Source organism: Loxodonta africana, chromosome 21, assembly GCF_030014295.1.
Source record: "Loxodonta africana isolate mLoxAfr1 chromosome 21, mLoxAfr1.hap2, whole genome shotgun sequence".
NCBI lineage: Eukaryota > Metazoa > Chordata > Mammalia > Proboscidea > Elephantidae > Loxodonta > Loxodonta africana.
In genome coordinates this window covers 40295112-40318583 of record NC_087362.1, presented here as the reverse complement: position 1 = coordinate 40318583, position 23472 = coordinate 40295112, and the positions used below count along the sequence as shown (strand labels likewise).

The window sequence follows — 23472 nt, the reverse complement described above, 5'->3', positions numbered from 1 at the left end:
GTGTCTTTGGTGTTCATTCTCCTTTACTCCAGGTGGGTTGAGACCAATTGATGTATCTTAGATGGCTGCTTTCTAGCGTTTAAGACCCCAGACGCCACTCTCCAAAGTGGGAAGCAGAGTGTTTTCTTAATAGATTTTATTATGCCAATTGACTTAGATGTCCCCTGAAACCGTGGTCCCCAAACTCTCGCTCCTGCTACACTGGCCTTCGAAGCGTTCAGTTTATTCAGGAGACTTCTTTGCTTTTCGTTTAGTCCAGTTGTACTGACCTCTCCTGTATTGTGTGTTGTATTGCCCTTCACCTAAAATAGTCCTTATCTGCTACCTAATTAGTGAAAACCCCACTCCCTTCCTCCCTCCCTCCCTCCATCCATCCCTCCCCACTCGCATAACCATAAAAGAATATTTTCTTCTCTGTTTAAATTGTTTTTTCAGTTCTTATAATAGTGGTCTCATACAATATTTGTCGTTTTGCAACTGACTAATTTCACTCAGCATAATGCCTTCCAGATTCCCCCATGTTATGAAATGTTTCACAGATTCATCATTTTTTTTATTCCATTGTGTGACTATACCATAATTTATTTATCTATTCATCCATTGATGGGCACCCTGGTTGCTTCCATCTTTTTGCTTTTTTTAAACAGTGCTGTGATGAACATGGGTGTGCATGTATCTGTTCGTGTAAAGGCTCTTATTTCCCTAGGATATATTCCAAGGAGTGGGATTGCTGGATCATATGGTAGTTCTATTTCTAGCTTTTTAAGGAAGTGCCAGATCGATTTCCAAAGTGGTTATACCATTTTACATTTCTACCATCAGTGCATAAGTGTTCCAGTCCCTCCACAACCTCTCCAACATTTATTATTTTGTGTTTTTTGGATTAATGCCAGCCTTTTTGGAGTGAGATTGAGTCTTATTGTAGTTTTGATTTGCATTCTTCTAATGGCTAATGATCGTGAGCATTTCCTCATGTATCCGTTAGCTACCTGAATGTCTTCTTTAGTGAAGTTCCTGTTCACATCCTTTGCCCATTTTCTAATTGGGTTATTTGTCTTTTTGTAGTTGTTTTTGCAGTATCATGTAGATTTTAGAGATCAGGCGCTGATTGGAAATGTCATAGCTAAAAACTTTTTCCCAGTCTGTAGGTAGTCTTTTTACTCTTTTGGTGAAGTCTTTGGATGAGCATAGGTGTTTGATTTTTAGGAGCTGCCAGTTATCTAGTTTCTCTTCTGCATTGTTAGTAATGTTTTGTATACTGTTTATGCCAAGTATTAGGGCTCCTAGCATTGTCCTTATTTTTTCTTTCCATGATCTTTATTGTTTTAGTTTTTATATTTAGGTCTTTGATCCATTTTGAGTTTGTTTTTGTGCATGGAGTGAGGTATGGGTCTTGTTTCATTTTTTTGCAGGTGGATATCCAGTTATGCCAGCACCATTTATTAAAAAGACTGTCTTTTCCCCATTTAACTGACTTCGGGCCTTTGTCAAATATCAGCTGTTCGTATGTGGATGGATTTATGTCTGGATTCTTAATTCTGTTCCATTAGTCTATGTATCTGTTGTTGTACCAGCACCAGGCTGTTTTGACTACTGTGGCTGTATGATAGGTTCCAGAATCAGATAGTGCTTTTTCAGTCATGCTTTACTTATCCGGGGCCTCGTTCCCTTCCGTATTAAGTTGGTGATTTGTTTCTCCATCTTATTAAAAAAATGTCATTGGAATTTGGGTTGGAATTGCTTTGTATCTATAGATGGCTTTTGGTAGAATAGACATTTTTACAATGTTAAGTCTTCCTATCCATGAGCAAGGTATGTTTTTCCACTTATGTAGGTCTCTTTTGGTTTCTTGCAGTAGTGTCTTGTAGTTTTCTTTGTATAGGTCTTTTATGTCCCGGGAAGATTTATCCGTAAGTATTTTGTCTTCTTGGGGGCTACTGTAAATGGTATTGATTTGGTGATTTCCTCTTCAGTGTTCTTTTTGTTGGTGTAGAGGAATCCAACTGATTTTTGTATGTTTATCTTGTATCCTGATACTCTGCTGAACTCTTCTATTAGTTTCAGCAGTTTTCTTGAGGATTCTTTAGTGTTTTCTGTGTATGAGATCTGCATGGGAGGTTTTAATGGGCCAGTCCCTGCTCATATTTTATTGGCTAGCATTCAAGTCCTTGGCCACACTCAACTGAAAGGAAGCTGTGAAATGTCTAGCCATGTGCCCAGGTAGGCTTGACACAGGTGGTATGGAAATTGCATTCAAACCAGGTATTCTGACTTTGGAACCTATGCTTTTACTATGGAATAATGCCTCTCGGAAGGGTGAAGCATGAACAGATGTTAACTTTATGAAGAAGAGCGGTGTCAGGCAGTACTCTAGGAAGACGGAACATCCTCTGCATATATATTGAGGAATGGAGGTGCCTCAGAGGCTGGAAGAACTGCAAGAAAGCATCATGGGATCCGAGACCAGGGGTGCCTGGTTGTCTGATCCAATTGTGGATACTGGCAAAGGGACATCTGAGGGCATAAAGTGAGACTGAGCAAGAGACAGGTGTCAAACGCACATCAAGAGATTGTCCAGCAAGCTGGGCAATGTGATGCCAACCTGAGCATGATCAAGACCCACCGCAGGATTAAGGTGGAGACGTGGTCAGATTTGAGATTTGAGCAATCACTGGCAGGGTGTAGAGGATGGATGGGACGGGGAAGCAGGAGGCAGAGCGGTCCGTCCACTGTTGTTGCCATTTCCCTGGGGGAACATTGCTTTATAACCTGATCCACATTCCACCTGTGTACCTGAAGCTGTTGGCCATGTGTGTGTCAACACAGAGAACACAATGAAAAACCCAGCGGTTGCTACAGTTTGAGGTGCTTTGTGTCCCCCACCCCTGCTGCTGCTCAGGGCTCTGGCTGATTCTCAGAGTCTGTGTCCCTCACAGCTCCAGAAGGAATGCAGGGATGCCCCAGAGCCAAGGTTGCTGTATTTTCATTTTCTAGTGCTCAATTGTAAAGTAAAAACCAAACCCGTTGCTGTTGAGTTGTTTCTGACTCATAGCAACCCCGTTGTACACAGTAGAACTGCCCCACAGGGTTTCCAAAGCTATAAATCTTTATAGAAGCAGACTGCCATGTCTTTCTCCTGTGGAGTGGCTGGTGGCTTTGAACCACCAACGTTTTGGTTAGCAGCTGAGTGCTTAACCACTGTGCCACCAAGGCTTATGACACATGCATCGTCACACCCACTCAGTATGTATTGAGTGTCTGTGAGGGACCAGGCACTGTACTTGAGTGGGGCGTCCAACAACCTTGAGAGTCGCTGTCCTCCTGGAGCTTGGAATGTGGTGGGGGGTGTGGGTCAGAAATTTAAAAAAAAAGGTATAAAAGGAATTAATTGATTTAGACTTTAGAAACATCCTGTGGCAGAGAAATGAAGGGTTCCAGTGAGCATAATCAGACAAGTCTTCCATCAAAGAGCAAGATTTTGGCTGAGAATTGAAGGATGAGAAAATGGCCAAGGGAAAAGCGTTTCTAACTAGAAAGAATGGCGTGTGCTAAGACCCACCCCCGAAAAATGACTGATTTTTCTAAAGTAGATCACCAGGCCTTTCTTCTCAAGTACCTTTGGGTAGACACAAAGCTCCACCTTTTTGGTTAGTAGCCAAGCCATGTTAACCACTTGACTCCAACTCATGGCGACCCCATGTGTGTCAGAGTAGAGCTGTGCTCCAAAGGATTTTCAATAGCTGATTTTTGGAAGTAGATCACCAAGTGTTTCTTCTGAGGTGCCTCTGGGCAGACTCAAACTGTCAACCTCTTTGATTCAGTGCATTAACGTTTGTGCCACCCAGGGGTGCCCAGGGTCAGGAAAAGCTTGGTAAATTCAAGAATATGAAAGGAAGCCAGTGCAGCTGGAGGAAGTATGATGTGGGGAGTGGTGGGAGAAGGGTCGAGAGGTGACAGGTCTTCTGAAAAGGTGACAGGTCTTCTGAAAAGGTGACAGCCCATAACCAGGAGGCTCCTGCCCATATTGCTGCTCCATCCCCTCCTCCCCTCAATATGCTTGACCTGCTGCATTGACCCCCTGAATCAGTGATTTCTACTCATGTCAGGAGAGCAGAAGGCAATGTCAACTGAGACTCACCTCCCCACCACCTTCGTTCAAATGTAACTTCCAAGAATTCATTGTGTTTTTATGTAGAGACCCTGGAATTAGACTTCAAATGACCAGGAAACCACAAGTATGCTGATACCCTCTATCCTACTAACCCTATCCTAGGAAAGAATCCAGAAGAAGATAAAAGCAACAGGTACAAAGCTGCCTGTTGCAGAGCCAGGCACTGCTTCTGCTTCATTGCATTGCCCAGTGGTTGTTGACAGGTGAATTACAGCATCGTCTGCAGTAGTGAAAAACCAGAGCCGGCCTCCACTGTCAACAGAAGCAAAACATTCAGTAGATTAGGGTACACCCACACGTCTACGTATTATGCCCCTAAAAAATGATAATTACAAATACCGTGTCACAAAATGAAAAAAAAAAAAATGTCCACGGTAGCCTGTTATCAAGAAAAGCAGAATGCCAGATTCCGTCTACACTGCAGTCGCAGCTTTGTATGGATCATCAGTGCACACGGGCATAAAATGAAAGGAGAGAGAAGAAAATCAGACTGCCACTTTGCAATGGAAGTGGAGTTCTGAGGGAGTCTTCTTCGTTTTTGGATCACTGATATCGTTATGCTGCTGTGTGTGTGGAAAACTAGAAAAAAATTAGTATCTTTAGATGAAAACTCTTTTATAAACCAGTCATTTGGTAAGCCTCTTTTAAACATGTTTCAGCCTTTACTAGAACTGTAAAGGGAATAAAAGAAACCAAACCCGTTGCCATTGAGTCAGTTCCAACCCATGGCAACCATATAAGACAGAGTAGAGCTGCCCCCATAGGGTTTCCAGGGAGTGGTCGGTGGATTCGAACTGCCGACCTTTTGGTTGGCAGCCGAGCTGTTAACCACTGTGCCACCAGGGCTAGAGAAGTATTTATGACACAGACCTTTACATCACTTGCCCTCTTTCTTTATTGAAGGAGAGGAATGACTGCAGGTGAAACCAAGCAAAAGACATAGCAGTCTTGAATGGTATGCATCTGTCTGTAAGGGCTTTAAAAATAAAGAGGAGAGAAAGGTCATAGAGGCCAAGGTGGACAGCACCTAAGGATGGGCACAATTTCAGTAGGTAAAGGGAAGTGGGGGTGAGTCCCAGGCAGGCAAGGGGAGCAGAGACAGGGCAGGGCAAATAATAGCACGCACACTTTGTTGAAGGAGCTCTGGTGGCGCAACAGTGAAGTGCTCAGCTGCTAACCAAAAGGTTGGTGGCTTGAACCCACCCAGCAGCTCCGTGGGAAAAAGACCTGGCCATCTGCACTTGTAAAGATTACGGCCTAGAAAACCAGGTAGGGCAGTTGTACTCTGTCGCACGGGGTTACTATGAGCCGAAACCGATTCGAGGGCACACAACAACAACACACTTTGTTGAGCTCCTCTCCGATAGATGCCAGGCACTGTGCTAAGGCCTCTGCTGACACGGTTTCCTGTGTACCTTAGATACTTCTTCAAGTATCTAACCTCATTTTACAGATGAGAAACTGAAGCTTAGGACCAGATTTGGCTTCAGGGCATGCCATTCTGTAAACTTTCTACTCTACAAAACTCCTCTTGGTTTACAAAGGGAGGTAAGGAAACTTTTGGGTGTGATGGATATGTTTATTATCTTGATTGTTGTGGCGGTTTCACAGATGTATACACATGTCAAAACTCATCAAATTGTACATTTAAAATATGTGCAATATATTGTGTCAGTTATATTTCAATAAAGGTGTAAAAAACTGCCTCCTAAAAATCTAACACTTTCTTTTTTTTTTACTACATAGTATTTTTGTAGACATTCATTTATTTAACAAGTATTAGTGATGCCTGCAATGGTCTGTCAGTTTGTCATACTATGGTGGCTTGTGTGCTGCTGTGATGCTGGAAACTATGCCACTAGTATTTCAAATACCAGCAGAGTCACCCACTGTGGAAAGGATTCAGAAGAGCTTCTAGATTAAGATAGACTAGGAAGAAAGGGCTGGTGATTTCCGAAAAATCAGGCAATGAAAACCTTATGGATCACAGCAGAATATTGTCCAACTCTCTTGCTTTGGACGTGTCATCAGGAGAGATCAGTCGTTAGAAGAGGACATGTTTGGTGAAGTAGAAGGCCAGTAAGGGTGAGGCAGACCTTCAGTGAGATGGCTCGGCACAGTAGCTCCAGTGATGGACTCGAATGTGCCAGTGACAGTGAGGATGATGCAAGACTGTGCAAAATTTTGTTCTGTTGTACATAAAGTTGTCATGAGCCAGAGCTGACTTAATGGCAGCTAGCTATCGCTATACAATGGACTGGGCACCAAAGGCACAATGATGAACAGGATAAGCACAGCCCCTGTGATCTGGAGCATCCAATCCATCGAGGAGACAGCCGGCTACACAGGTAAGTGCAAGACAGTGAGGTCAGTGCCCTGCTTTGAAAGTGCTTGGTGCTAGAGGAACACAAGTAAGCGGTGTCTAAATGGAGGCCCAAGATCGCAAAGGAGCTTTCCTCCATTCCTTATAAATCTCATAAGATCGATATTGTCCTTATTTTACAGAGGAGGAAGTTGAGGCTCAGCCTCGTTAAGCAACTGCCCAGGGCTACAAGTGGCAGGACTCACCCGGACCTTTCTGGTTGCAGTTTGTGCTTTGTCTGCCACCTACACTTGCTCTCACAAAAGGCAGTCGGGAGTGCTTGTTCATGAGCAGTGAGGAAGCCAGGCTGTGCCTATTATGGGATGCCAGGTAGTGTGAGATGCATGGATAGTTAGAGGAGGGGCAGGCCAGGGCTTCTCATCTCAGCACTATTGATATTTTGGCCCCGATAATGCTTTGTAGTGAGAGGCTGTCCTGTATGTTGTAGAACATTTAGCAGCATCCTTGGCCTCTATCTAGTAGATGTCAGTTGTTGATTACCGCCTGTGCCATCCGCATGATGAGTCCATTGTGATACATAGGGTTTTCATTGGCTGATTTCCAGGCTTTTCCTCTTAGTCCATCTTAGTATGGAAGCTCGCTAAAACCTGTTCAGCATTATAGCAACATGCAATCCTGGCTGCACATGAGGTACATTGGCTGGGAATTGAATCTGGGTCTCCCGCATGAAAGGAGAGAATTCTACCACTGACTCACCATTGCCTTTAGATATCAGTAGCACTCCCCAAGTTGTGACAGCCACAAATGTCTTCAGACATTGCAAAATGCCCTGGGGTGGAGAGGGGAAAAATCACTCCCAGTTGAGAACCACTGAGTTCAATTGATGAAGCTCTTGAAAGTCCTTAAATGGGGTTAAAGTTGGATTATGTCAGAAACATGGAGTCCTTTGTAGATTTGAAGGCAGTTAAGAGCATTATGAAAAGTGAGTTTAGAAAACATTGATCTGACCAGAGTGCACAAGATGGAGGGGAGAAGGGACAGCCAGAATCAGGGGAACCAAACAAGAGAAGTGGCAAGGCCAAGACAAGAGCCAAAAGGCATTTTGAAGGAGAACAAGACATGGTCACTGAATGACTATAGGGAATGCCAAGATGACAAGCAACAGTAGTTGTAATGATTTCCTTCAAACAAGATAAATGTAGCATGAGGGTAGATATTTAGAAGATGTGTTCAGCAGGCCAAGGAGAAGGAGGACTGGAGCTTGGGTGAGTGAAAAACCCACACCCTTCAAGCATCTGCTGAGTGACTCCTATGACAGGGCTCTGAAAATTGGGGGAATGGAGATGAGAAACAGTCCCTGTGCCAAAGAAGCACAAAGTCCACAGAGGAAAGAATACAATCACACTGCAGGGGGATCTGCTACTTGTCCAAGTGATTCGAGTCTACAGGTCCCAAGCATAGGCGAGGCAGACGAGTGTAAGCCCAGAAAAGGCAGGGATCATATCTAGCTTCTCCTTTTCTGCATCCTCAGTGCTTAGCACAATGCCTGGCACATAGTAAGGTGCAACCCCAGGGACTGTGCTCAGCCCTCTGTGAGATGCCTACCGTATGCCAGGCACTGTGGTTAACCTGCTGTGAGAAGCCTACTATGTGCCAGGTACTGTGCTCAGCCATCTGTGAAACGCCTACTATATGCCAGGCACTGTGGTTAACCTGCTCTGAAAAGCCTACTGTGCACTGGGCACTGCATTCAATCTGCTGTGAGAGGCCTACTGTGTGTCAGGTACTGTGCCCATGCCCCTGTAAGAAGCCTACTGTGTGCTGGGTACTTCCTCAACCTGCTGTGAAAAGCCTACTGGGCACTGTGCTCAGAATCCTGTGCAAAGTCCACTGTGTACCAGGCACTGTGCTCAACCCTCAGTGAGAAGCCTACAGTGCTTGACACGTTGTGTGAAGCCTACTCTTCTAGGCAGTGTGCTAGGCATGTTGTGCAAAGCCTACTATGCCAGGCACTGCAGTGGACACTCTGAAGTGTCTCATCCCCTCATCACAAGCACAAAGGTAATGGTTAAACCTGTTGCACAGATGAGTTCTCAGAGAAAAGGTCATTCACAAAGAGAAGAACTGAGTAGAGAGCCTAGGTCCCACTGGAAATGAAGGTCACAATAAAGAGGAATTAATTTCTGGCAAGGTAGAAGGGTTTCTCTCCCAGTAATGACTGCGTTGGAAACCTACCACTACTCCAGCAATTCCTCACTGATCCGTGTGTGTGGGAAGTGAAGAGGTGGCATTCACAATGAAGGGACAAGGGGTTGGGGACAAAGGAAGGAAAGACACAAAAGTTTTGAATCAGCAATTTCAAAATATCTTGCTGCCAAATTTGGCCCAAAAAAATCCCAGAGCTCAGGCTATTTGTGTTTGTTTTTTAAACCCGCAGGGATTTACAACAGCAGGAGAATGCAGACCTAGAAACCATTGAATTTGGCCCTCTCTGCTCGTAATGTAATTATGATTTCAATACACACTCAGGATTGAGATCCACTGGCCTACAGTGTCTTAATTCTCTGGTTCTGAACTTACAGGTGGGGCTTTAGAGGACACACCGGTGCAGATAGTGCTTTACGAGGCTGGAAGCGAAGCTGATCACTTTAGATAAGCCTTTGCAGCAGGCTGTATTTAGGGCATGATGGCTCAGAGAAAGTGAGGGAGGTGGCTAGACACAAACTCAGACTATCTGATCTGTTGTCCCTGCTCTTTGCCCTACCCCAGGGTGGTTCCTGATATCAGCCACCAGCCAGATTCCTAATTGCTTCAAGCTTTGTGAAATTTTTACAGTTGGACCTGGGAGGGTAAATCTACCTCCCAGGCTTTGCTTATTTAATCCTACTCTTGGAGCTCTGACTGTTCCTGATTCTGGGAGTAAGGTAATATGATGTAGAAGGGAAAGGGATTGGAAGTTTTGCCCCTGACAGCTTATAGTACTTTGCTTTGTCTCTTTACCATCTAGAATTTCTGCTGAAGGTGTGGACATTGTTTTGGATTGCCTCTGTGGGGACAACACTGGAAAAGGTCTCAGCCTTCTGAAACCACTGGGAACCTACATTTTATATGGTGAGTGCTACAGAGAAGCAGGAACATGGCCAACAACAGGGAACACTATGCATGTGTCTACAGACAAAAGTCCTGAACAATGAAATGTGGTGGGTAGTGGGATTAGAGGCATTTAATTTTTTTCATGTTTTCTATAATATTGTTCGTTGTTTTAAATTATAAAAATAACATGTGTGTCTACTGACCCCTATGAATATTTCTGATTTCAAAAGAGGTAAAACAAGGCCAAATCAATGTCACCAAGATAGATAGAACCATTAAGGGACTTGACCCATAGAAGGTGATGTAGGTGGAAGGTATGAATGGTTTCAAAGGAAGTTCAGAAAATGAGGGAATCTGGGGGCTGGGGAACTTGGTTTGAGGGGACTTCTAAGTCAATGGGCAAAACAATTCTATTATGAAAACACTCTGCATCCCACTTTGAATTGTGGCACCTGGGGTCCTAAATGCCAACAAGCAGCCATCTAAAATACATTAATTGGTCTCAACCCACCGGGAGCAAAGGCAAAGGAAGAACACCAAGGTCACACGACAACTAAGAACCCAAGAGACAGAAAGGGCCACTTGAACCAGAGACCTACATTATCCTGAGACCAGAAGAACTAGTTGGTGCCCGGCCACAATCGATGTCTGCCCTGTCAGGGAACACAACAGACAACTCCTGAGGGAGCAGGAGACCAATGGGATGCAGACCCCAAATTCTCATTAAAAGACCACACCTAATGGTATGATTGCGACTAGAGGAATCCCAGAGACAATGCTCCCCAGAACTTCTGATGGCACAGGACAGGAACCATCCCCGAAGACAAATCATCAGGCATGAAAAGGACTGGTCAGTTGAGGGGAGAGAGATACTGATGAAGAGTGAGCTAATTAAATCAGGTGGACACGGGAGAGTGTGTTGGCAACTCTTGACTGGAGGGGGGATGGGAAGATAGAGAGAGAGGGAAGATGGTAAAATTGGCACGAAACGAGAGACTGTAAGGGCTGACTCAACAGGGGGAGAGCAAGTGGGAGAAGGGAGTAAGATGTATGTAAACCTACATGTGACAAACTGATTGGAATGGTAAATGTTCACTTGAAGCTTAATAAAAATTTAAAAAAAAAAAAACTTATGGGACGTTCCTACTCTGTCACATGGGGTCACAATGAGTCAAAATCGACTCGACAGCCCCTAACAATAACACAAATTACAAAAGAGTGAACAGACCAAAAGGTATAAAATGAAAGTGTAATTCTCTCATCCCATCTTCAATCTCTTTATCCAAAGATTCCAAGATATCCAAAGTTAACAGTTTCTTGGGTGTCCTTCCAGAAAATTTTAATACATCTCTATATCCATAAATGTATATAAATTTAAAAAAATTATATAATAAAAAAAAGAAAATGAGGGAATGAAGGGCTCACAGAAGGACAGAAAAGAGTAGCCAGGATATAGGGGGTTTTATGGAGGTTCTTCACCCATTAAAGATGCAGTTGCAAATACAGACTCCCCTTCCTCTAAACCACCCCTTTGTGTCCCAGTCAAGACAGAAGCCCTGGACAGATGGAGCACATGTCTGGTTCTACCTGCTTCTACTTCCACTTCAACATCCTTGCGTGTGGGGGAATTTATGAAAGACATTTGGGAACAGGTTTTTCCTAGCATAATTGTCTCAAGAGCCACCCTTCCCTCTTCTTTTCTTCTGCCCTAGGCATGTGTTATGGATTGAATTGTGTCCCCCTAAAAAATGTATAGATGTAATCCCATTTGGGAATAGGGTTTTCTTTGTTATGATAATGATGCCATATCAGTGTAGCGTGTGTCACTTTTGAGATATAAAAAGCAGATTAAGCACAGAAACAGGAAACACAAATGGAGAAAGATTGATACCATGTAAAGATCATCAAGGGACCAAGGAAGAGAAGTTGAAAGAGACAAGGATTTTCCCCCAAAGCAGATAGAGAAAGCCTTTCCCTAGAGCCAGTGCCTGGAATTCATACTTCTAGCCTCCTAAACTGTGAGAAGGTAAATTTCTGATTGTTAAAGTCACCTACTTGTGATATTTCTGTTATAGCAGCACTAAGAAGCTAAGACGCATGCAAGCTAATTTAAATATTGGTTTTCACAAAATCAAAAAGGTATATCTGAAGCTAAACATCACATTCCAAAGCCAAATGATTTTGGGGTTAACCGGTGTTTGAGATTCTCGGCAACACTGTCCTCTTTAGGTACAACAGAAAATTGAGCCTTAACTCTAGATAACACAGGGAAAACTTACTCATTTTCCATGTTATTAACTGATGAACTTATCAAAGAGATATTTGAGGGGTATGAATATTCAAGAATTTCTTTGTCATCATTAGATGACAAAGAAAGTTGAGGGAGCCAGAGGAGTGGGTCAATATTCCATTGCTGGAGTGTTCAGGTATTTTCAGTAGTGGCCACATATTTGGGAGTCCTTGCGGATGGATAATGATACTGATGATGACAATTACTATGAAAATAACTGAGAACAGACGGTATGAGAGTCAGTGCACTATGTAGGAATATTGGATATGGCTAACGCGAGTAAATCCCCATTGCTGTCGAGTTGGTTCTGACTCATAGCGAACCTACAGGTCAGAGCAGAACTGCCCCATAGGGTTTTCAAGGAGCAGCTGGTGGATTCGAACTGCCAGCCTTTTGGTTAGCAGCCGAGCTCTTAACCACTGCAGCACCAGGGCTCCAGTGAGTAAATACAGATGGTGATTTATTCATCCTTATTTACTTACCTATTTACCAGAAATTCTATTTTTGCTTCAGTTCCAGGGTGTCATATTGATGGAATTAAACTTGATTAGCTTACAAGTGTCTAATTTATTATATTGATTGTTCGATTACTAAGCAATTGGAGCCTGGTACTGAGATGTCTGAGTCCTCACTCCGTAAATCAGAAACACTGGTTTACCTACTGCCTACTAGCTTACTTGAGCCAGCTAATTAAGTTTAAACGATGTAATTTTTTTTTTTTTAAATAACAATACTCTGAGAAGGATTTGTTGAAAAGGCATCGATATGGCATCTGAATGTTCCTAGCACTGATAAGAGCTCTCTTGTACCCCAAAAGATAACCCATGAAAGAATCTTTTCTAGCTACTTGAGCATCTTAGGGGATCTTTCCCAATTCCATCCCTCACCCACCCTCTGAATACTGATTCTTCCAATTCACAAATCCCAATTTCTCACACTATTTGTCTCAGCTGGCTTTTACCTCTCTGCATAGACATATTCAGGAGTCCCTGGTTGACGCACATGGTTAAGCGCTAGACTGCTAACCGAAAGGTTGTTGGTTTGAACCCACCCCAGAGGTGCCTCAGGAGACAGGCCTGGCCATGTGCTTCTCAAAGGTCACAGCCTTGAAAATCCTGTGGAGCAATTCTACTCTGCACACATGGGGTCCCTGCGAATTGGAATCTACCCAGCGGAAACTCACAGAAACAACGAGACATCTTTGGAGATGAGGTGTTAGTCACACCATTTCCTTGGTTTCTGAACCTGTCTTCCCTTTCACTTGCCTTCTTCTGAGCTCATTTTTTTTCTCTCCATCTAAATTCTAACTCACCCTCCTCCCCACCCAAGTGGCCAGCCCCAGCTCCCAAAATTCCAGCCCATGTCAGAGCCCCAGACCCATCATTTGCCTGAGACTTGAATTCAGATATATAAAGTAGGCTCACATAGGACTTCTCAGTGACCAAGAACAGAACCAAAAAGACATTTCAGCAGCTTATCATTTTATTAAAATGGTGGTCTAAATCACAAACGATCTTTTTTGCTACATGCCCCATTTCCCAAAGTAATGAAATGCTCACCTTCAGAAACATTACTTTCTCTTTGATCCAGTGACACCTAGCTAAAATAATCAAATAGTACCACCCTTCACTTCCATCATTTTTCCAAGGCTAGATTAAATTCTTTTTAAGCTCTTGCCAGTTTTGGACCAAGCAACTGCCACTCTTCCTTGAGTAACAAGAAATGTTGATTTTCATCAGTAGTAGCTGATCTGGGAATCTTCCATTTGCAGGTTCATCCAACATGGTGACCGGGGAGACCAAGAGCTTCTTTAGCTTTGCAAAATCAGTAAGTATCTGTGCGTGGCCAGTGTGCTGTGGTGGTGCATCAGTCTGCATGTTGTGAGCTCTTCCTTCTTAGATTCATTGACCTAATCTTGTTTGTCCTTCATCTGCATCATTCATTTGCCATGAAGCCTACGTTCCTGCCCTGCTCCATGGCAAGTGGGCAGAGCTATGACTGGGCAGCTTTGATCTAAATGAAGCAGAGAGGTGGGAGTGTCAGTGAAGCTTGACAGAGATTATGAGTGTTGGAGTTTTTAATCATTGGTCAAAAATGAACTTAGTGATGGTGCATTTTATTTGCCCTGGGGGAAGGCCAATTTTTTATTTGTCCACTTCCTGGCCTGGTCTCTGGGATACTTGAGATTCCTCAGCATCCCTAATCTATTAACTGTCTCTGGGCAGGAGGGCAGGGGGTCGTACAATTTTAACAAGCTCCTTAGGTGATGTTTAGACGCAGACAAGTTGGTGATCAATATCTTAGATAATCAGGGTCTGAATATGATGCTTACTTGATCTGTTGAGAAGTCACGTCCCTGGGCATTTACCCTACTAGGAACTTAGAATGACATTCTCTCCTAGAGCTCCACTTGCTAGAATTAAGCTAGTTGGGCTGGGATGTTAATTTTCATCCCGCCACATCAGGGACTTGCTGCCTCTCCTAAGTGCTTGCTTTTATCCCTACTCCAGCCTTTTTGCGGCCAGTGTAGAATTGATTCATTCACTTTACAAGCATTTTCTGAGCACTTCCTCTTTGGCACCATGCCAGGCACTGGGGCCTCACAGTAAAGGAGATAGGTGCACTTTTGGCCCTCATGGTGTTTACATTCTAATGAGAGAAACAAACCCATTGCTGTTTTCGAGTTGATTCCTGCTCATAGCAACCCTACAGGACAGAGTAGCACTGCCCCATAGGGTTTCCGGGGAGCAGCTGGTAGATTCAAACTGCCAACCTGTTGGTTAGCAGCTGAACACTTAACTACTGTGTGCATCAGGGCCAAACCCAGAATAAATAAAACATATGAATAACATGACTATAAATGGTTATAAAATTTCTGAAGGAGATAAATGCAGGGTGATGGGGCAGAGGCATTTTGAACAGGGTGGTCAGAGAAAGCTGTGGTAAGGGGTTGGAATTCATTCTAAATGCAGCACTATGGGGTCTTCCAGTGCACCCTGAGTGCCAACACTGGCTCCCAAAAGTTCTCCCCACTGAACATTCCTGCATTCTGGAATGGATAGTACTCCCTGCCTTTGTGAGACTAGAATTAAAGAACCTCTCTTTGCATGTGAGCTGTAAGATCCAGGTTCAGAATTATCTCAACTACAGTCTCTATAGTCGGAGCCAGAAAGGTGACTGGGCAAGGAAGAGTGCTGTCTGGAGCGTCTCTTTAAGATAGGCTTTGTACCACTCACAGCCGTTCTGTTGCTGTGGCTGTAATTAACAGGATGCTGACAGACTGCTGTGGGTAACCAAATTGATCCCAAATTACATACAACTGTAAGAAGTGTTTTCCCTTTCTTCCCTAAATGCACAATCACAACACAGTGTTAACGAAAAAATTGCAGTGTGTCCACGTTTGATGAAGGCATTCATAAAAACAGCCAGGATGGAGGCTGAAAGTCCCCTGCCTGAAACAGAGGCGCCAATTACCAGAATGCATTGTAGCTGCAGGTCCAGGATGAAGACTTTGTTTTTCAATGGTCCAATGTTAGTAGGTCAGTTAGAAGTGAATTAGAGAGGGGGCATCTTTCATGCTAAGGAATGGAATGATGATTTGTTCTGGAAGGACCTGGAAAGGAATTGTCTGCTCTACATTCAAGAGAGGCTTAGAAATTAGAGGCATATTTGGACCCACGCGGGGCTTTTGTGCTCAGCTGTCTTAACTGCCCTCTACCTTAAAACTCCTGCAGATCCAGTGCTTCCTCTTTGTCAAATGTGCCCTTTGCTTTCAGACTATAACAATGATGTAATTAACAGGTGAAGCTAACGTTTAGCGGTCAGTCTTACTCCTGATCCAGAGAGCTTATTCACTAAATGAAATGCACGCTTCCTGGCTTAAGGTGCCAATAAAAGAAGTTAACATTTATAGAAAAAACCAAAACCGAACCTAGTGCCATCGAGTCGATTCTGACTCATAGCAACCCTATAGGACAGAGTAGAACTGCCCCATAGAGTTTCCAAGGAGCACCTGGTGGATTCGAACTGTAGCACTTAACCACCATGCCACCAGGGTTTCCAGAGCACTTCTAAAAGCTCAGAAACCCTGGTGGCATAGTGGTTAAGAGCTACGGCTGGTAACCAAAAGGTCAGCAGTTCAGATCCACCAGCTGCTCCTTGGAAACCCCATGGGGCAGTTCTACTCTGTCCTATAGGGTCACTATGAGTTGAAATCAACTCAACAGCAACGGGTTTGGGTTCTTTGATTTCCTATTTGTCAGACACTCTCCTAAGCACTTTCTTTCTTTTAATACATTACTCCTCAGGATGACCCCATGAGATCCAGTGAGGAAACTGAGGCACAGAGAGGTTAAGACTTGCCTAAAGTCACACAGCTAGTAAGTAGCAGAGCTGGGACTCAGCTCCAAAACTCTCTTAACCACAACTGTGTGGCAGCTGTAGATTCAGCAAGCATGTATTCCACAGACGTTCATTGAGGTGTTGCAGATATTCTGAAAATCAAGTTAAATAATTACATATTTTCTGCCTTGTTTTTGATGGCAAATAGCCCATGGCCAAAAGTATTGCTCTTGTTGAGTCAGCCCTCAGGCTCTCCTGGAATGTACCTTGGGAAAGAATTTTCCTCATTCCTGTCTTCAACCTGTCTTCCCCACACTTATTTTCCCAGCAACATTATTTTCCTACATTAAAAAAAAAAAAAAAAAAAACCTTTTATTATTGTGAGCCTCTTCAGTCTTTTTCAGGAAGAAGCAGGATATAAATAAACACTGATAACACACATATTATAAATGTTCGTAATTGCTGATTGCATTCCTCTTTGCCTTCTGTATTAACACTAATATGAAGCATTCCACCTCTTCTCCAGAGACTGGAAGTTTGAATTTCTAAGCTATAGCCAGAACCAAAGGGAAAGAAATTAAATTAGAACAAAACAAATGGACCAACATTTCTGTAGGTTGTCGATGGATTATTTACTTACTTTGGTGTCTCGGGGGAGATGAGGGCCTGAAAAGAGACAGCCGCGTTTACCAGCCACATTTATCCCACTCAGGAATTCTTTAGACCGGGGCTTCACGACCCTGGTGCCATTGACATTTGGGCTGGCTAATTGTTGTGAGGGGCTGTCCTGAGCATTGTAGGATGTTTAGCAGTGTACCTGGCCTCTACCCACTAGATGCCCTTAGCACCCTCTCCTCCCCCAGTCATCACAACCAAAAATATCTCCACATATTACCATATACACATGACAGGGAAGGCATAATTGCCCCCCGTTGACAACCATTGACTTAGTCCCAACACTCTGGCTTCATCACTCCTGCATGCCATTCCTTCCTATGTTACATTTCCCTATTTTTCTTTATCTGATGGGCTTCTACCTCTGTCTCCAGGTTTAGCCTTGTTAACGCCTTTAGGGAGCTGGTCCCATAGTCAGAATCTATCACTACATTCTGTCCCCACCAACCTTTGTAACTTCTCTGCTGCTCTACTCCCTTCATCAACCCATTACAACCACCATTGTTTATTAAGCCCAGCCTAGTGATTTACACATAGTTCTACCAGGAAATCTCAGAGGCAATATCACACCACTTAGCCATTTGAGAATGCTGAGGCACAAAGAGTAATGGCAAGCAAGTAGTGGAACCAGGATTCAACCTCCAATGGTTTAGCCCCATAGCCAATGATCCTAAAACTACACCTTAGTATTTCCATTACAAGTGGCCTAGTCATTGTTTTTGTAAAGCGCTCTGTCTCCCACCTAGATCCTGAGCTTCTCTCAACCATCACTGACTCCCATGTATTCATAGCAATTATGGAAAAATTAATAATTCCATAATTGTTGGGCTTAAAAAAATAGCCCAGCAAGAGCTAACTGTTGGTCAGCTGGAATCTGCCCAACTGTAGCTTCTTCCTCCCCCTGTATTCGCTGATAATATTGGCTGATAATATTAATATTCACTGATAATATTAATGTTTGGTTCCTTGTAACCTGGTGCCATCTCTTCTTCCAGTGGTGGCAGGTGGAGAAAGTGAATCCCATCAAGCTGTATGAAGAGAACAAAGTCATTGCGGGGTTTTCTCTTTTAAATCTGCTCTTCAAACAGGGCCGTGCAGGCCTCATCCGAGGAGTGGTGGACAAACTTATAGGGCTCTACAATCAGAAGAAGATCAAGCCTGTGGTTGACTCCTTATGGGCCCTGGAGGAGGTAAGAATGGTGTTTTCCTCAACCAAATAACCTTTTCTTTTTTGTTCAGGTATGTTTGGGCAACCAGACACAACCTCTTATTAAATGATTTTTCTCTAAGTTTGTTTGTTTTAAGAGTCATTGTCTTATAGTATAGGGTTTTAGATGTAAGAAATGCTTTTTTACGTAACGTCAAACTACAGGTCTCACCACGCCTGCGTGCCATGAGCCCTCCCCAAGTAGGCCACCAGATTTTGAGGGATGTGTAAAATTCACCTTGGTCAAAGAGAACATATACATAGTTTCAGGGTCATGAACACTGTTGCCTTGTGCATGTATGAGATCATGGGTCAGGTAGACAGTGGCTCAGAGCTGAAATTATTTGTGTGCTAACCCCAAATGATTTGAGTCTACGCAAGACATTGTTAGTTGTCATGATGGATGTTGTAATCATTGCTGAATTGTTGAGCCGAATGTTGGATTGTGTCTTTTCTTTAAGTGATCTGCCAAAAATGTTAGTATTTAAAAGCATCCTTTGGTCACAAAAATATGAAGAACCCTTCAGGTAACCTTCTAAGGATATTGAAGCATAGACTGGTTGTATTGGCTCAGATAGGACTTGCTAGGAGGAGGCAGGGTCTAGAAAATTCTCCAAGATAAGGCAAGGTTTGGGTATTTGGGAAGTCATTCATAGTAGCTGTACACAGGAGAAAACTAAGACATATGGCCTGGGTTTTAGAAAGCATTTAAGAAACCCTTCTAAGTCAGGGATTTGTAACCTTAGCTTCAGGGAGCCATGAGCCCCCTGAAAAAAATTTTCATGGAGGTGAGGTACATTGGAATTTAAGTGCCTTTATTGTGCTTTTTGGGGATATATGGACACCTTTGAAAAAAATCCATAAACCCTAAGTTCTATGGAACAGAAAGTAGCTGGCCTCCTAGCACTAAAGCTGGTGATATTTGCCAGAAATTGACTACGTTGGCCAAAATCTGATGGCTTCTCTAAGCACAGAAACCCCCCAAAAAAGCCTTTTGGGGGTCACTATGTAATCAGGTAGAACTGATCCTGAATCTGTAGCCCGTGAGTGACCTATATAATCCTCTCTGACAATTTGTTATCATGGATGGTCTTAAAAAATCCAACCACCAAAAAACCTTGTTTCTTATAGGAACAATTTCTAAATTAACCAAAACCATAAGGAGAAAATAAGCTGAGTCCACATTCCAGAAATGAATAACATTGTTACCATTTTAGTTTGCTTCCTTTCAGCCTTTCTTCTGTTGTAAACGATCATTGTGATTCAATTTCTTGCTAAATCAAATCAAACAATCGTGTATGCCTTCTGTTGTGTAATTTCCAAGATTGGCCTATCATTATAATTTTCTTAAAAATATTTTTAATTTAATGTGTCAGATGTCCATATGCTATTCACCCTAGTATCTCAGTGGAAGAGGGAAGGGCTGACTGCATAGTTACCAAGTTCTTGATGGACCATGAAGAGAGAAAACTGGGAATAGTCGAGGCGAGGGCTAAGGGGTGAATTTGCCGTCAAGTTGATTCCAACTCATAGCAACCCTGTAGGACAGAGTAGAACTGCCCCATAGGGTTTCCAAGGAGTAGCTGGTGGATTCGAACTGCAGGCCACTTGGTTAGCAGCTAAGCTCTTAACCACTGTGCCACCTGGGCTCCATGAGCAGAAATTAAATTCAGTGCCCAAATGGATCCAGCAAATCTGGGTACACTTAAGCATTGAAATTCAAGAGGGGTCCAGTTGGCCCAGTGGGTCCTTGAAGCAATAGGTGTTTCTACCATGGTAATGCAGTGGTTAAGTGCTCAGCTGCTAACCAAAACGCTGGTGGTCGGTTCCAACTCTCCAGCCACTGCGCACAGAAAGATGGAACAGTCTGCTTCTGGAAAGATTTACAGCCTTGGAAACCCTGCGGGGCAGTTCTACTTTGTCCTATAGGATTGCTATGAATTGGAATTTGAGTTGACAGCAACGGGGTTACCATATTAATGGTAATGGAATCACCAAATATTTATTGAGTAGCCACTATATATCTAGCACTGTACAGATAACTGAGGATTCAGTGGTGAAGAAATGGGCAAGATTCCTGGCCCTTATGGAGTTTACATTCAGAGGGCAAGGGAGGGGCAGAAAAATACTGAAGTGAAGAAAAATTAGCAGGGTATTTGCCAATTGTGATAAGTGTTTGGATAAATTAGAATGTGTTGGTGAATAAGTAGGGGGACTTAGTTTACAGTGTTTCTCAATCTTTCTTGATTTCATTATTGCTCCCCACAGTTTTTAGACCTTTTTCTCTAATCCATCCCCCATGAAAAGAGCCTTTTTAGATATTTTTTCCTAATCATCCCTCTATGAAATTTTAATACCATAGATACATTCATTATATATCTGTGTGCTGTATGTATATTTGTGCTTTATACATAAAAAAGAGTAAAACTTTTTTCACTCCCCCAAGATCCAATTTTTACCCCTTTGGCTATTCTCTCTCCCTCTAAAACCAGTCCACTTACCATCAAGCTGATTCTGACGCATGGTGACCCCATGTGTATCAGAGTAGAACTGTGCTCCATAGGGTTTTCAGTGGCTGATTTTTCAGAATTAGATTGCCAGGCCTTTCTTCTGAGGTGCCTGTGGATGGATTTGAATCTCCAACCTTTTGGTCAGCAGCCAAGCAACAGGAACCATTTGCACTACCCAGGGATCTCCTCCAACCATTATATTTATCACTGGTTGAATTTATCTTGTTCATTCATTTGTTGACTTGTTTAAAGTCTTGTCTCCTTTCCACCAGAATGTAAACCCTATGTGAGGATAGATCCTGACTACGTTATTCTGTCACAGAGTAAACCAAAAAAAAACCCATTGCCGTTGAATCAATTCCGACTCAAAGTGACCTTACAGGATGGAGTAGAACTGCCCCATAAGGTTTCCGAGGCTGTAAATCTTTTTAAGGAAGCAGACCGTCACACCTTTCTCCTGTGGAGCAGCTGGTGGGTTCGAACTGCCAGCCTTTCAATTAGCAGCTGAGTGCTTAACCACTGTGTCACCAGGGCTCCAGCACAGAGTAGGGACTCCATAAATATTTATTACGTGAGTGAATTAATGACTTCACCAACACACAGAACAATGGCTACTTGGATATGTTCTATGTTTGACAATAAATACTTGTTGAATAAATAAATAAATGAACAAGCTATACTAAAAGAAGATATTACCTTAAGACAGGGTTTCTCAACCTTGGCAATATTGACATGTATCAGATAATTCTTTGTGGTGGAGGCTGTCTTGTGCATTGTAGGACGTTTAGCAGCATCTCTGGCCTCTACTCACTAGATGCCAGTAGTACCTCCTTCCTCCTAGTTTTAACAACCACAGTCCCATGTCCCTTAGGGAGAGGGAGATGCAAAACCTCCGCCTGTTGAGAATCATTGCTTTAAATGAAGATGCGGGATGAGATATCCACCAGCCAAATAAAGGAGTTAGGAACCCCGGTGGTGTAGTGGTTAAGTGCTACGGCTGCTAACCAAACGGGTAGCAGTTTGAATCCTCCAGGCGCTCCTTGGAAACTCTATGGGGAAGTTCTGCTCTGTCCTGTAGGGTCACTATGGGTCGGAATTGACTCGACAGTACTGGGTTTGGTTTGGTTTTTACCCTTCCACTGGAAACCCTGGTGCATAATTGTTAAGAGCTACAGCTGCTAACCAAATGTTGGCGGTTTGAATCCATCAGGCGCTCCTTGGAAACTCTATGGGGAAGTTCTGCTCTGTCCTGTAGGGTCACTATGGGTCGGAATTGACTCAGTGGCAATGAGTTTGAGCCTTCCGCTGAGGGAGACAGATGCCAGCTGCCTGTTTGCCAACAAAAGCTCCCACAGCCACTCATCAATAACACCTACAGACTTTCTGAGGGCTCTTTTCAGCAATATTTACAGACATCTGTTTAGAGCTGCAGTTGGGCCAAACTCAGCTATTTATGAAGCCCACACAGTTCTTCTGGACTTGAAGAGAGTAGAGCATGCTTATTACTTCTGAACCTCAGAAGGAAGACTATAATGATATTTTCCCCCTCCTCTTTGGCAAATGATTACACAAAATTGCTTTTCAGGCCAATTCTGTAACTTCATCTATGGGATATAAAGCCCCTACGGATTAAGAGAAAAATTTCCCAGGCTCTCTGTGCCCTCAGACTAGAAGATTTAATAATATCAGAGACTATTAAGGTTCCTTCCTCAGTAACGTGTCTTTGACTTTATTATAAATTTAATACATAAAGCGGACTGGATATATTGCAGCACTGGGTTTGCCTCCAGGTACTAAAAGTGCAGCTGTACAAGAAGTTGGAAAAAGTTAACCTCTCCGTAGTGGGCTGGATGTTAGTGGCGCTTGAGCTGACTCTGACTCTCGGCAATCTCCAGTATAACAGAATGAAACATTGCCTGGTCCTGCGCCGTCTTCAGGATCGTTGGTATGTTTGCATCTTCCAGCAGTGTATTGGACAGTGTTCTGCTGTGATCTATAAGGTTTTCGTTGGCTAATTTTTGGAATTAGATCACCAGGCCTTTCTTCCTAGTCTGTCTTAGTCTGGAAGCTCTGTGTGGAGATCTTGGCAGTTTTTAAAATCTTTGATTAAAGGCATTATCTGTAGTATTTTACATTATTTACATAAATGTCTATGACTATACTGTCTATATGATAGCCACTAGCCATATGTGGCTATTTAAGTTTAAATTAATTAGAATAAAAAATTCAGTTGTTCAGTTGCAGTAGCCGCATTTTAAGCTCTCAGTAGCCATGTGTGGCTAGTGGATACTGTATGGGAAAGCACAGATGTAGAAAAACATTCCCATCAATGCAGAAAGTTTATTGGAGCTGGTCACTGAGATGATGTCCTCCTTCACTTTGAAGATAGGGAAAAAATAGTCTCTCCCAGCAATCTGCCATGATTACCTTTTAGCTAATTATGTTAATTATACTGTACCTTGTATTTCTATCTTTGCCTTGGCAGTAGGGATGTTCACTGCCCAAAAGCAGTCACTTATTTGATGTAAGTGTCCCTAATCCCTTATTATGTCTGCCCTGCATTTTTACCTACATGTTAATAGTTGTGGCTTAATTATACTTGTCTTTCATTCTAAGCTATCACAAAATCTATACAGAGATGTTGTTGTTGTTGTTAGGTGCCGTCGAGTCAGTTCCTACTCACAGAGACTCTCTGCACCCTATGTACAATAGAACAAAACACTGCCCGGTCCTGAGCCATCCTTGCAATCGTTGTTATGCTTGAGCTCATTGTTGCAGCCACTGTGTCAATCTACCTCGTTGAGGGTCTTCCTCTTTTCCGATGACCCTGTATTCTGCCAAGCATGATGTCCTTCTCCAGAG

General features: G+C 43.1%; 1 protein-coding gene across 1 annotated transcript in view; it reads left to right on the top strand.

Annotated features, from left to right (window-relative positions):
- Positions 1 to 23472, top strand: part of VAT1L (vesicle amine transport 1 like) — a 187548-nt gene that overhangs the window by 83353 nt on the left and 80723 nt on the right. The window contains exons 5-7 of the mRNA XM_003418096.4: positions 9502 to 9605; positions 13649 to 13704; positions 17889 to 18083. Of these exons, the coding sequence (XP_003418144.1) occupies positions 9502 to 9605; positions 13649 to 13704; positions 17889 to 18083 (355 nt within the window). The remainder of the gene's footprint in view (positions 1 to 9501; positions 9606 to 13648; positions 13705 to 17888; positions 18084 to 23472) is intronic.